At 35.2% G+C, this 13,462-nt stretch overlaps 2 protein-coding genes across 2 annotated transcripts; one reads left to right on the top strand and one right to left on the bottom strand.

The window, feature by feature from the left end:
- Positions 1 to 2,784: 2,784 nt before the first annotated feature.
- On the top strand, positions 2,785 to 6,081 carry LOC147273459 (RNA-binding (RRM/RBD/RNP motifs) family protein). The gene is made up of 6 exons (XM_086256573.1): positions 2,785 to 3,770; positions 3,884 to 3,942; positions 4,101 to 4,170; positions 4,291 to 4,416; positions 4,529 to 4,657; positions 5,382 to 6,081. Exons 1-6 carry the CDS (start codon positions 2,880 to 2,882, stop codon positions 5,850 to 5,852), a joined length of 1,746 nt encoding a protein of 581 aa, XP_086112699.1. The 5' UTR covers positions 2,785 to 2,879; the 3' UTR covers positions 5,853 to 6,081.
- A 1,938-nt stretch (positions 6,082 to 8,019) lies between these two features.
- LOC147273458 (SNARE associated Golgi protein family) lies at positions 8,020 to 11,028 on the bottom strand. Its single transcript, XM_086256574.1, has 4 exons — positions 10,610 to 11,028; positions 9,300 to 9,570; positions 9,051 to 9,221; positions 8,020 to 8,581 (listed from the first exon to the last, which is right to left on the bottom strand). The coding sequence occupies exons 1-4, from the start codon at positions 10,816 to 10,818 to the stop codon at positions 8,456 to 8,458; spliced, it is 777 nt and encodes a 258-aa protein (XP_086112700.1). The 5' UTR covers positions 10,819 to 11,028; the 3' UTR covers positions 8,020 to 8,455.
- Between the last annotated feature and the right edge of the window lie 2,434 nt (positions 11,029 to 13,462).

Raw genomic sequence — 13,462 nt, 5'->3', positions numbered from 1 at the left:
AAATTTCGCCGAAAACTTCGAAATTTAAACCCTTGGTCACAGGTGAAAAGGAAGAAGGAAAGAAAAAAAAAAGGAAGAGAAAAGAAAAAAAAGAAAAAAAACACGTTTCATTTGCGTCTATGCGCTCGTTGACCGGAGACTTTTCCAACAAGACTAAAATCAAGACTGAGTCTTTCCTAATTTTTATTGTTCCTCAATGACTCGCCGAAATCACTTAAAATTCAAATAACTTACCAAAATTAACTTCGAGGTCTGAAAAACGTTTTGTAAAATCTCGTGAGCTCGTCTTGATAAATTTTATTTTTCTACGACTTCAAATTAATTTATTTCCTTCCAAAATTTCTCAGAAAAATTCTAATATCTCCGAATTAACAAGATAATTATCAATAAATCACTATTTACTTCAAAATAAATTATAAACCAACTTTTCGGGATCTCACAATCTATTTAGATTGTTTTGGTTATTGGATTAAGTGGTTTAGAAAATAACAATACATGCCATTTTCTTATTTGTCCACATATGTTTTAAGGACAATTGGATTCAAAATGATTAAATATCCCTTAAAAAGATGTCATTTTTATGTAATTATTAATTAGTGAACTATTTTTATTTAACAGTATTTGTCTCCAGCGCGCATTATATTTACCTTATATCACATGAAATCTACTATATTATTTGGTTTCTTCAATATTTTTTATCAATTTAGTAGATAATATGTTAAATAAATATATGGTCAAGTTTCATTCAAAATTTTCATATTTTGATAGAAATTTTCGTCGTTTTTGTCCAATTTTATCGAAATCGAAATTTTAATTGAAATTTCCGCGAAAATTTCCGTCGAAATCGAAATTTTACTTCTTGGTTTTATCTTTTTTTTTTTTTTTCTATATTTTTAATAAAGAACATCAACCAAGTTGATAGAAACCAACGTTCAAGATAGAATTCAATGTTTGGTTTTTGTACTTTTCAAAAAGTAAAAAAATTAAAGGCAAATGGAGGTACAAAAAATTGTAATACATTAAAAAAAAAAAAAAGTACATCAACTAAGTTGATAGAAACCAACGTTCAAGCATATGCATGGTTCTAAGATAGAATTCATAGAAATAGGCCAACTACATAAAATAAGGGTTAATTTGGTATTGTTGTGAGAAAAAATACCTGTAAAGTAAAACAGTTAAGTGTTTGATAAACTATGTTTTCAAAAGTGCTGTGAATGCAAAAAACAGTATCAAAGTGTTTGGTAAATATGAATGTAAAAGTGTTGTGGCTGTATATAATTACTAAAAATTGTTGCTGTGATTTACTGCAGTTTTTAAAAGCATGTAGAAACATGCTTTCTGTTTTTGTTATGAGAAGTTGAGAATTGTAGGGAAAAACAGTTTTAAATTTTTTTACCAAACATCAAAACTGCTATATATGATTGAGAATTGTTAATCACAACAATTTTTGGGTCCTTCACCGCAATCTCAAACAGGGTCTAAATAAGACATTTATTTAATAAAATAAAAAGAAGATAAAAAATTGAATAATGCTATATATACCATATTTTTATACCATATTTTTGTACCATCTTACGTGTCATTATTTTACTGGACAAGGTTTTTCTTTTTCTTTTTGGATTTTGGTTTTTATTTTTTAGTATCCAATGTATGAATGCCATGTAAGTTGCCACATAAGGTGGTATGAAATTGTGGTATAAAAATGTGGGATGTCTAGCACTACTGTAAAAAATTTAAGATGAGAGAGAATGATATATAATGTAGTCCACGTGTCAATATGAGAGAGGCTGTAGAGATATATATTTTATCACATGGTGGGCCATTTTATTGAAACGAATTTCACTTCAGAGTTGATTATTTTAACCTCTGAAATGAACTATTGATCCCTAATTTGAAATGAATTTTACCACTGCAAGTCATTATTTTAGCTTTAGTTCAATTTATTGCAATAAAATTGAAATGAACCTCACTACTGCAGATGCTCTTAGATCATACTGTTTTTTTTTCTTTTTTCAAACTTCCCATTTTGCCCATGATTTAATTTAGAAAAAAATCCTTTTATAAAACTGTTTTATAATTATTTTTTTAAGTAAAATGTTTGGTGCACACTTAAATCTATTTACAAATAAAACAAACAAAAAAAACTCATCCCACCCCACCCATCCCATTCTAAACAAAAAAAGAAAAAAAAAAAAAGAAAAAAAATTATATAAAGTAAGGCTATGCAGACCACCCTTAGTTGCTGAGTTGACCATTCTAATATATTTTTTTCAACTTTTTTTTTCCTAGTTTACCTTTTATTGTAAAAACATGATAAAATCACCCAAATTCATTCGGTGGTCATCTACCGAAACATCCACTAATGTTCGGCAGATAAGTGTCAAATAAATACAAATATTTCGACAGATAACTGTCGAATGCCTTTTTCATTTCTATTCGGTAGTTATCCATTGAATAATCCACCAATGTTCAGCAGATAACTGTCAAATAACCATAAATATTTCGGTAGATAACTGTCGAATGACCCGACAAATAAAATTAAAATTTTTTATTTTGAGGGTAAATTTGAAATTTTGAAATAGGGTGGTCAACTCAGTAATTTAGGGTGGTCGGAATAGCACTGGCCAATTTTATATTGTTCTCAATATTCCATACAAAATAAATCGTCGCCGGACTTTCAACGCCAATATTGGGCCTGTCTATGAAATTAGTTTCAACCCGGCCCACTGTTGCAACTTTCTTTCAAACTCCCTTGTCCCTCCTGAACAAAATTGGCACTAGGGTTTCAAATTTCAATCCCACTCCTCCCTCTCTCTGTCCGAAAAGCTCACCACTTTGCTCTCTCTGCGTCTTCGTTTCCTGAGCTTAACCATAATAATATGGGGAGGAAGAAACCCAAAGAACCACAGAGCGACGCCGTTTCAGCTCAGCCCGACATTTTCAAGACCCTCTTCGGCGACGTCACGACCGAAAACGCTGCCCCTGCGATCTTCTCTGAAAGCAACCCGTTCAGGAGGAAGACGCAGGAACCAGGGTTAGGGTTTGTTGCTCCTTCAGTTGAAGCTGTTGAAAACGTTAGTCATGGCGGTTCTGAGAACCATGTGGATAATAGTGAGGTGAAGAAGAGGAAGAGAAAGAAAGAGAAAGAGGCCTCGGGTTTGGCTACTGAAGAAGCTTCAGAGACTCCCTTGGATAGCAAGAAATCGAAGAAGGGGAAACTGCAACAAAAACCCAATTTGGAAAACCCAAATTTGGGTTCTGAATTTGAAGGGGTGTCAAAGAAAGACAAATCTGAATCTTCCGAATTGGGTTTGGGTTCAAAATCAAAAGCAAAAAAATCCAAGGAGAAAAATCCAGGTTTGGGTTCTGATTCCAATGCGACATTGAGTAAGTCTGAGGGGGGAAACCCCAATTTGGGTGTTGAATGGAAAGACGGTGATGGAGCGAGTGAGGCAAAGAAGAACGAGAAGAAGAGGAAAAGGGATGAGCTTGAGAGGGAATATGAAGCGAAGAAGTATGGTGTGAAGGAGAGCGAGGAGGATGGAGACAAGGATGTGGGTGGAAAGGTTGTTGGGGAGAAGAGGAAGGTGGTGGATAATCCGGCCGATATGTTGGTTTCAAACGAAGGTTTCGACGATGAGAGTAAGCTCTTGAGGACTGTTTTTGTTGGGAATTTGCCCTTGAAGGTCAAGAAGAAGGTTTTGATCAAGGAGTTCAGTAAGTTTGGGGAGGTGGAGTCTATTAGGATTCGGTCCGTGCCTCTCTTGGATGTGAGTGTTTTAGCATAAATTTGTTTTTTGAGTTTCAAGACTTTCTGTTTACATACTCAGTATTAATTGATTGCTGTGATTATTGATTTATCTCTTTGATAATTTTTGTTCAGACTAAAAGACCTAGAAAGGGAGCAATACTTACGAAGCAAATCCATGAAAAAGCTGACAGGTAATGATGTCGAATTACTTGATTGTTCGGTTGTTTTTTGGGAATGATTGTTGGATGCATAAATGTTTTTGGAGCACAAAGAGTATTGACACTTTTTGTTGTATGAGAACATAACTCCACATTTAAGTGATTCATTGATAACACATTTTGTCTTGCAGTGTTAATGGGTATGTCGTTTTCAAAACAGAGGAATCTGCACAGGCTTCTTTGTCCCATAACATGGCTGTGGTATGTAATTCTGATGAAGTTGGGTGATCAGTATCATTCTGGATAAGATGTTATTTGAGCTACAATAAAGCTGAAGTTTTTGAGGTCTTGTGGCTTGACTTATTATGCATTTTGATGTAGGTTGAAGGACATCATATCCGTGTTGACCGGGCATGCCCACCTCGTAAGAAGCTGAAAGGGGAGAATGCTTCTATCTATGATCCCAAGAGAACTGTTTTTGTGGGTAACCTTCCATTTGATGTAAAGGTGATTTGCTCTTTTGCGATCTTTTCTGCTTGGAATACTTGCTCTCCCAATTGGCATTATTGTTGCCTATCTTACTTGTAATATATTTAGATGATCTTTTTATCTTTTTCAGGATGAAGAAGTTTATCAGTTGTTTTGTGGTATCAACAATCTGGAATCCAACGTTGAAGCCATTCGCATAGTCAGGGATCCTCACTATGGTATTGGAAAGGGCATTGCTTATGTTTTGTTTAAAACAAGGGTATGCAATTTTTATCATTACTTATCAGAGCATTTGCGTTCAACTTTTTTTTGTTTTTCATAACCATGTTAAACTTTTTTTTTTTTTTTTTTTTTAACTCAGATGTGTTATTGTTTAAGTAAATTATGTTCCTTTTATGGTGCTGTACCTTTCTAGAGGCAGAGTTCTCATGGTGATGTTGATAGGACCCCAGATTGTACCATGGAACATCTATGAATTCTTTGTCTTTCCACCCTAAAATTATGATGTTCTTTACGTAGTTTTAAAACAAAAAACAAAATGAAAACAAACAATGAAACCAAAAGAAAGATTGCAGCCAATTTTTAAGCTATGGCATATTGGTCACCGATTGTCTGCTGCCTATATCCTTTGCTTTCTCTTTATCTTAAACTTGGACTGAAGCAGAATATGAACTTGTTACTGGTGTAATTTCTGGAACTATATTATGTGGGTTGTGTAATTAATTGCTTATTGCAAACATTCTTGTAGCTTGAATGTTGCATTTTGTATGAACTAAAATAAATAAAGTATTAGTTACTGAATTAGTTCATACGCATAGTTGACTTCTAGTGGCAAAGGCAGCTTGAAGAATGTCATTATCCTGTAGACTCTGTATCTAAATTTGTATATGTTCTACTTTTCTCGAAGGGCCACTTCTTTTTAAACTTGTATTAACTGATACCGAAATATCTAATGAGTTGTGTGTGTCTATTTGGGTGCGCAGGAAGCTGCAAATTCGGTTGTCAAGAAACGAAACTTGAAGATTGGGGATCGTGAGCTCAGGCTCTCTTTTGCAAAACCAGATTCCACCCCATCTAAGAGGAAAAACCCGTCATCTGGACCGGAAGCAAAGTCCCCAGCCAAAAAGATAGCAGTGGGTTCAAGGACTCCAGTTTTTAACAAGACTGTAAATTCAAAGGGTACTATGTCCTACCAGGGCCTGCGTGCCGGTAAGTCTGGTGTCCAAAAGAAAGTTCACCCAACAGGCAGGTCGCCAGCTAAGTTCGAATCAAGATCTCAGAGTGGAGTGAAGCCAAAAGAGCGTAAAGATAAAAGACCATCTGTTGCTGCCAGAAAGGCTAAAGCAGCAGTCAAAGGTGATTCTGCTTCAAAACAAGCAGGTATGAAGCGTAAGCTGGATAGCCGGAGTCCAGGGAGCTCCCAGCAGAAGAAGAAAGTGAAGAAATATAGATAGGAATACACAAATAATTGGCTCCATATATGGGCATTAAACAGATGAAATGCTCCTTCACTCCAGTTCTGTGCGGAGAAAATTATGAAATATGTACCCTGTCTGAGTTTCTTATAATTTCTTGAACAAGTAAATTGTTTATTTGATTGTATTGTTTCATAAAATTATTTTTAAGGAATTTCCTTAAACTGTTTCCCAATATATTGATGGTAGAGACGTGGATTAGGATGATTCTTTTGGGGTAGGAGAGAGCTGACAAATAGTTGAGTGGGAATAGATAGCTTCATTTTATTAGCTCTCATTTTGCAGAGGGATGTAGTATGTATTCAATGTTTTTTTTTGGCCAGGAGTATGTATTCAAATTTAACGGAGTAAAAACCAAAATCTGGATTCCCATTTATTTTTATTTAAAAAAAAGGTAATCCTCATCGAGCCTATTCTCATCATACCCAACAAATTTGTAATACCAAATTTACCCTTGTTTATATAATTTTTAAAAAATTGAAAATTATTATTTTTCTTTCTCCCTCTCCGAAAAAAACTACTAGCTAAAAGAGGATTTTTAGAGGGCTTTATCCTCTTCTTTTCATTGAGGAAAGCTACATGCCTTTGACCCTCAACCTCTCTATAAAATCCAACACCCCAACCATAGCCAAAACCAAGAGAAACTTCCATATCACCTCACTTTCACTATTAACTTCATCTCCTCCATACCACAACCTCCCACTCAAGATCTTGCCCAAAACAAACCATAGGTCCACCTCCATGATAATTATCTCACTTTTCTTTGGTGAGAGCCATGACCATTAAAATCCCCTCTAAGCCCAAATCCTTTTCATTTTACACAATACCATTGTCTCATCCACGTAAACGGATAGGCTGCGTTATAATGGTGAATCAATCAGGCAAGAATTGTGGTGACTCATTCTTTGTTAAACCTGAGCGTCCACAGCTTCCATGGCTCAAGCGTCTATTAAGCCTCATTATCCATCATAAATATACTAGCACACACAAGATTGAGATTTGTAATGAATCTCTCCTTGTATGGGCACACATGGTATGGAGAGATTTTTTGGTGTGACCGATATAGCGCCACGTGGTGTAATCAATCCAACGTGTCATAATATGAGTGAATGTTATTAATATCATACCCTAGGAGAGATAAACACACCGTCCAACAATACCTTTACACGTTGAATTGGTTACACCATGTAGCTGTGTATCAGTTACACCATGTAGCTGTGTATCAGTTACACATTAAAAATTCTCCATGGGATGGACATGAGAAAGATTCAGCAATAGTAATACGAAAATATAGGACAAGAATGAAAGGACACAAAAGGATTTATCTGGTTCCACAATATTACGTACACTCACAGAAAATGGGGACCAAATCCACTAAGAGATTAGAGAAAACTACAGAATTAGAATAGGAATTCTCTTGGTGGTCATTGGCGGATCTATCCTCTCCATCAACACTTTCTCCTCCTTGGCAGCTGAGCCTTAGGCAATTATTGAGAGGCTTCATTTGAGTAACCAACAGAATTACCACAATCTCATTAAGAAAATGAAGTATGAAGCTTTTCAAATTTCTCACTCATTGTTTTACTCCTGTTCATTGGGAGATTATTAGCCTCGCTACCAAAACCCTAAATACACCCTTCTATCTTTCACTCAGAAAATCACTTGCTTTTGGCACTCACATAAACATTATTGTTTACTCTAATAACTGAAGCACTCTCAAACTTGGAATGAATATCAGATGAAGCATCAAGTTTCCCTAATACAGATCAAGCAAGTCCCCAATGCATCTCAATAAAAAAAATTTGGTCCAATGGAAACTTGCAGAGCCAACTGCCAAGTTACTTGAAGCACCAAAATTTCCCTACTAAGCAATGACAAATGCTATCATTACTTGCCTTATTCATACTTTCTCCTATTTGTTGAGACAGACAAGGAACTATGAAATAAAAAAAACAAATGCCAAGCTTACCAGGCTACCAGCTAAAGCATTTAAGGAGATTTACAGGCTTTTTTTTTTTTTGGCCAAGAGGAGATTTACAGGCTTCATTATGAAGCACTTGCCTTTCTTTGGATATAGAAGGCCACATGCATTAACAAATGGCTGAAATTAAGTCTGTATGATTTCGAAATAGAGAAACTGACAGCCTTGCAAATTAATTGTTTTAATGAAATTTCATCTTGATGTTGTTGTAAATAACCATGTTGATGAAATACAATACAGCTATTAACTTAAGACTTCGAAAAATTAACACTAGAACCATGATAAGATCAGAACTTGACTACAGACTGCCTTTACATACTTCTTGATCATGATATACAAACCCAATGAAATTGAAGTTAACCCTCAACCCACCACCCAATCCAATAAAACACAACAGTCAGTAAATCCCATCGAAGGACACAATCGTTATACTTTTATGATCTTATCCAACGGAGCTCCAACGTGGCAATAATATCCAAATACGGCCAGATAGCTGCATATTGCAATTATTGGATGCTAATCTGTACAGAGGTTATACCCATATGGCTGCAAGCAGAACAAGGGCCCCATGTACACCAAGCAAAGTTCAGCTGGTGGATTACTATGATTTGCTCTTGCTCACTAGCGTGGGAGTAACTGAGACAACTCCAATGAAGAACAAGGTGGCTATTGAGTTGAAGTCATAGAGATCTCCAAGGGATCGTAACTCTCCAAGAGCTAATCCCGCCTGAGCACAAAGCATAGAGTCAGTGATACAGAGGCACAACCAGTGAAATATGAGTAGCATTATGAATATGAGTGAACTTGGGTAAATCACCAATATACTTTTGTCCTTTTCAGATTAGACCTAACTCTATCTTACCACCTTAACATACTTGTGATAGCTCTAATTTCTTTCTACACACAATTATCAATCCCACTATGTGGGTTGTAGCTCATGTAGGTAGGGTATTATCCTTTTCAGCTCTAATCATAACCTTTTTGCAAGATGAGTCACGATGTGGGTTAAGTTGAGACAAAGATGAAGGTATAATGATATTTCTCTATACAAAAAGGGCTAGCTTTCTAACTTCTGAAAAAAGAAGTCATCTTCGCATAGTGAATTGTTTTTTAGGTCATTTGACCATCTGATGTTCTTAGACAACAATGAAACTTATTTTAACCAAACAATTTTCAAAGAACTGAAAGATACATACCCTGACAGTGACATAAGCAGCAGGTATCAGGCCAATAGAGGTTGCCAGGAAGAAAATATGATAAGGCACATCAACTATTGGTGAAGCAACATTAATGAACGTGTTTGGCAAGGTTGGAGTTAATCGTAGGAACAACATGTAGTTCAACAGCCGCTGCCTTCTTTTGGCCACCTGGAAGAAAAAGTATATGATTTAGTCATATTTGTGAAGTTAAGTATTAATTAGAGACAAGGACACATCTGAGTTTACCTGGTTTTGGAAAAACTGCAGCTTGTCAGGCCAAAGAGAGAAGACAAGGGGCCGCCCTATCAGCTTTGACAAGAAGTAGCAAGAAGAAGCACCAGCAGTGGCATTGAACACCACCAAAGCTACACCTTTGAAGACTCCAAAAAGGGAACCAGCAAGCAAGGACATAAATACAGTTCCAGGAATCATGAAAGTCTGCATGAATATATAAACCATGCAGTACCCTAACAGGACCTGAGCAGTGTAGTCACTTGTGTAGTCCTCAAGGTGAACTCTACTCAGAAGAAAACAATAACAAAATAAAGAAATAAATAAAACCCAAAAAATACCATCAAAGTCATTCCACAATCTCTCTGTAAATGAAGCACATACAGCAAGGGAACAAACATAGAACATCAGTCGTCAAAGTAGGGGAGTATAACAGCTACAACCAACCAAGTTCATGGTTTTTCTGATGTTACAAGTGCCTCACGAAATGATTGAGCAACAAAATCATCAAACTTAAAGTTCAATTATTCCACAAGAATCTCCTTCCACCTTTCTAGCAACTGAAATACGTCTTTAAATGGTTATAACAATAAAGCAAGGACTTTACTCTCATAAATTACTCCAATCCCTTATACTGTTACATCCCTAAGTCACACTAATAAACTGCTTCAAACATATGAGGCATTCGTACCATAACAAAAAGTCATTACAAAAACAAAAAAAAGGTAATAGAGAAGCTGCATGCAACCATATCAAATTTCTCAGGACAAGAACCAAATGTCCGAATCTAAACTCGGTTGGACCAATACCTGGGCACTAACAAAAAGGCCTACCAACATTCAAGGAAACAAAACGCAAAGGCAAACTATTAGGATGCAATCATCTTGCTATTAATTCCAACTCTTGAAATGTAATTTGTGAAAATAAAAAGCTTCTATTTATTTAGCAGGAAGATAATCCTTGCAAACAAATCACGCTTTTTCCTAATTTTCTTTCGGAGTGATGTTAGGTTTGGATAAACAAATTAGTTTCCAAAGCCAAAATCCATAATTTACTATAAACTTAACAGAGCTCTGATACAATATATGCTTGTGTCAATTAGAGAGAACATAAAACAAACCCAGATTGGAACTACGCGCCCTAGAAAACAACAAATTTTCCCATTAAATGTTGATTCTTTTCTCTAAGATTCCCCAAAAATCCAACCTTTTATATACCCAATTCAGCTCCAGAATATTGCTAATTTACTCTTTCATGCGCAATTCACAATTTATTTTAACCGAGACAATAAGTTACATAAAAAGGTTTTTTGGGTATCAAAGTACCTGAGGATTTGAAGGTCTTGGAGGGTACGGGGGAGCTTGAGGAAGCTGTAATCCGATGCGGGCATGGTTAGGTAAACACCCAGAAGGCCAAACACAAAGCCCAATACGACGGTGGAAGCCACAGCCACCTCAAAAAAGTTCAATGGGAACTTAGTTTTAGATCCCACTCCACCAACCTTCACATCCTCATTGTCGTTTATCTTCTCCATCTCTCTCTCTCTCTAAATTTTCCTTTCTCTTCTTTTCTTTCTGTAATTTTCTCGGGAAAAGTTTAGAAAGAAAACAAGAAGGAAAATTTATGGAGCCCTTCCTTCCTGTTCTCTTCTTCTTCTTTCTGTTTTACAATCTTCTCTCTCCTCTATTTTATGGTTTTTTTATTTTATTTGGAGAGAGAGAGAGAGAGAGAGACAAAACAAAGCATATTCGCTAAAGAGATTAAACTCAAATGGCCAAAATAAAGAGATTAAACTCCAAAAAGGTAAGTACCAAGCCGACCAAGTACCAAGCCGACCAAGTACCAACTAACAGTCTAACTCTTTCGGGAAATAAAATTGAAACAAAAAACAATAACCCTGGGACACAAAATATCCCAACTCATACGAGTATACGACAGACGACATATAGCTGCAACAAGTTGTGCCCAAACGCCTATTCTCATTTCAATCTTGAAAAAAAAAAAAAAAAAGGAAGAAAACGTTTTTTGCTTGTGTGTTTTACTCCGAAAACATATTTGGTTCCTATAGTTTTAAAACTCCACCTTTAGTCTTTGTGTTTTATGCTATTTGCAATTTAAGACAATTTTATCAAACTCAAATATTCAATTTAGGATAAATTATCTATTTGTTTTCAAGAAAAATTCAAGAATCACTTCATCAACCCACCATTACCACCAATCTTCATTACAATCAAGATCCATCAATTCACCTTGGTATTTTTCAATGTGCAATAACACACTCCACATTCACACACGTGAACAATATATATTGAGTGACGTAGAGCATGTGTGGCCATTAGACCCAACATGTGGATGAACTTGGTCTGATACTGTTGGAGCATCCAACACAACCAATTGGCTACACAAGTAGAGGCCCAAGGCTCTTATAAGCATTTACACATGGCTATAATTTCTCAATGTAGGACAACACATTCTACATTCTCACACACTCATCTCTTTTGAAGACTTTGAACTCTCAGTGCATCGCACTCCACCGCTACAAATGCCGTTGCCACTGCCATAATACTTGCACCAATTTTTAGCACCTCTAGTCCCTATTTTTTGAACTGTCGATCTAGGTGATTTTAGGCTGTTGGATGAAGATTTGATAGATTTCAATATAATATATCAAGAGATATCTCAATCTGGAAATGTTACTAGAATGACAAGGAAATCTACATTAAAAAAAATCTGAACACTTATAAAAGTAATCAAATAATGATTTACCTTGCGATTATTTATTCAAAGAGCTCGTAGTTTTTTAATGATTTGTAGAGAAATCGTTATTTTTCATAAAATTTTATGAGAGCTCTTGTTTTTAGATTTTTTTTTTTTTCGTTTGTTCATGTTAGTTAAGTCTTTTTAATTTTATCTTAATATGTGACCCTCCATTTTCAGGCTATAAGATTTTTCGAGAGAATACGTATGTATCAAATCCTTTATATTTTTTTTATCAAAATTAATGTTTCTAAACGAATTTAAAAATTCTTTTTGTTTTGGTAATTTTATTTTTGTTTTCGTGTTATGGTTAACTATGAATTCAACCATTTATTTGGCTCAAATTCAATAATGAATAATTTATTAGTGTCGAGTGTATTCATAAATAAAGCTATAAGCTTCAAGCATATGCTTTTTATTTTGGATGGAGATATGCGGCATATGCTAATGCTATGTAGCCACAATAAACACGTGAAGTGAGAATGGCGGAAGCAAAGAGAAATGTGATCATTGTCGTACGTCAACTGAGGATGTGCTCCACTTCACGCAACTTCAAGTCTTGAATTCCTTCATTTTTCTATTATTCTCCAAATATGTGTATTTTTGGAGCCAAGTCTTTTGTCTTTTTCCCTAAGTCGAAGCCAAGGGTTAGAATTCAATATAGCAAATTAGCAATGGGCCGCAGGGTGAGATTTGTAGGGGTAGGCAAAAATACCGGAAAACCAAATACCAAACCGTACCGTCATTCTTGGTTTGGTTATTTGGTTATTTTGTTTTTAATTATTTAGTTAAAGTAATCGAACCGAACTGAGATAACTAATTTGGTTACGGTTTTAAAATTTCAATCCAATAGTTATATCGAACCAAACTGAAATTTATTTATTAAAATATTTATTTTTAACACTTATTTTTTTATTTTAAACACTTTAACTTACTAGGGTTAAATACAAAAATTGTCTACGAACTTTACACTGAATTTCAATTTGGTCAACTAACTATAAAAAATGTCAATTTGGTCCATGAACTTTTCAAGTTGTAGCAAAGCAGTACAAATGTTAACTTCCATTGAAAAATTTAACGAAAACTGGTCATGTACACAACAAGTGACCACATTTTCAAAAGCATTTTAGTCCGTTCATCACATTTTCATGTGACCAATTTCGTTAATTTTCGGATGGAAGTTAACGTTTGTACTGCTTTGATACAACTTGGAAAGTTCCTGGACCAAATTGACACTTTTTATATTTAATGGACTAAATTGAAATTCACTGTAAAATTCGTGGACCATTTTTGTATTTAACCCAACTTACTAATACTTAAGGCCCATCAAAAACAAAGGAAAAACACAAGCCCACAACAATCATCTCAATAGCTCATTTATTTAGCGTCACACACACACACACTCTCTCTCTCTCTCTCTC

The sequence above is a fragment of the Dryas octopetala genome, chromosome 9, assembly GCF_963921425.1.
Source record: "Dryas octopetala chromosome 9, drDryOcto1.1, whole genome shotgun sequence".
Classification (NCBI taxonomy): Eukaryota; Viridiplantae; Streptophyta; class Magnoliopsida; order Rosales; family Rosaceae; genus Dryas; species Dryas octopetala.
The sequence above is the reverse complement of the archived record's forward strand: the minus strand, read 5'-3'. Positions and strand labels throughout refer to the sequence as shown.

What these genes read in the sequence shown, in the direction of transcription:
- LOC147273459 (XM_086256573.1), top strand. Translation starts at nt 2,880, where the DNA reads ATGGGGAGGAAGAAACCCAAAGAACCACAGAGCGACGCCGTTTCAGCT. An exon ending in GGTCCGTGCCTCTCTTGGAT is followed by an intron (nt 3,771 to 3,883) that starts GTGAGTGTTTTA and finishes ATTTTTGTTCAG; the next exon opens with ACTAAAAGACCTAGAAAGGG. An exon ending in ATCCATGAAAAAGCTGACAG is followed by an intron (nt 3,943 to 4,100) that starts GTAATGATGTCG and finishes TTTGTCTTGCAG; the next exon opens with TGTTAATGGGTATGTCGTTT.
- LOC147273458 (XM_086256574.1), bottom strand. Translation starts at nt 10,818, where the DNA reads ATGGAGAAGATAAACGACAATGAGGATGTGAAGGTTGGTGGAGTGGGA. An exon ending in CAAGACCTTCAAATCCTCAG is followed by an intron (nt 9,571 to 10,609) that starts GTACTTTGATAC and finishes TCTTCTGAGTAG; the next exon opens with AGTTCACCTTGAGGACTACA. An exon ending in TGCAGTTTTTCCAAAACCAG is followed by an intron (nt 9,222 to 9,299) that starts GTAAACTCAGAT and finishes TTTTTCTTCCAG; the next exon opens with GTGGCCAAAAGAAGGCAGCG.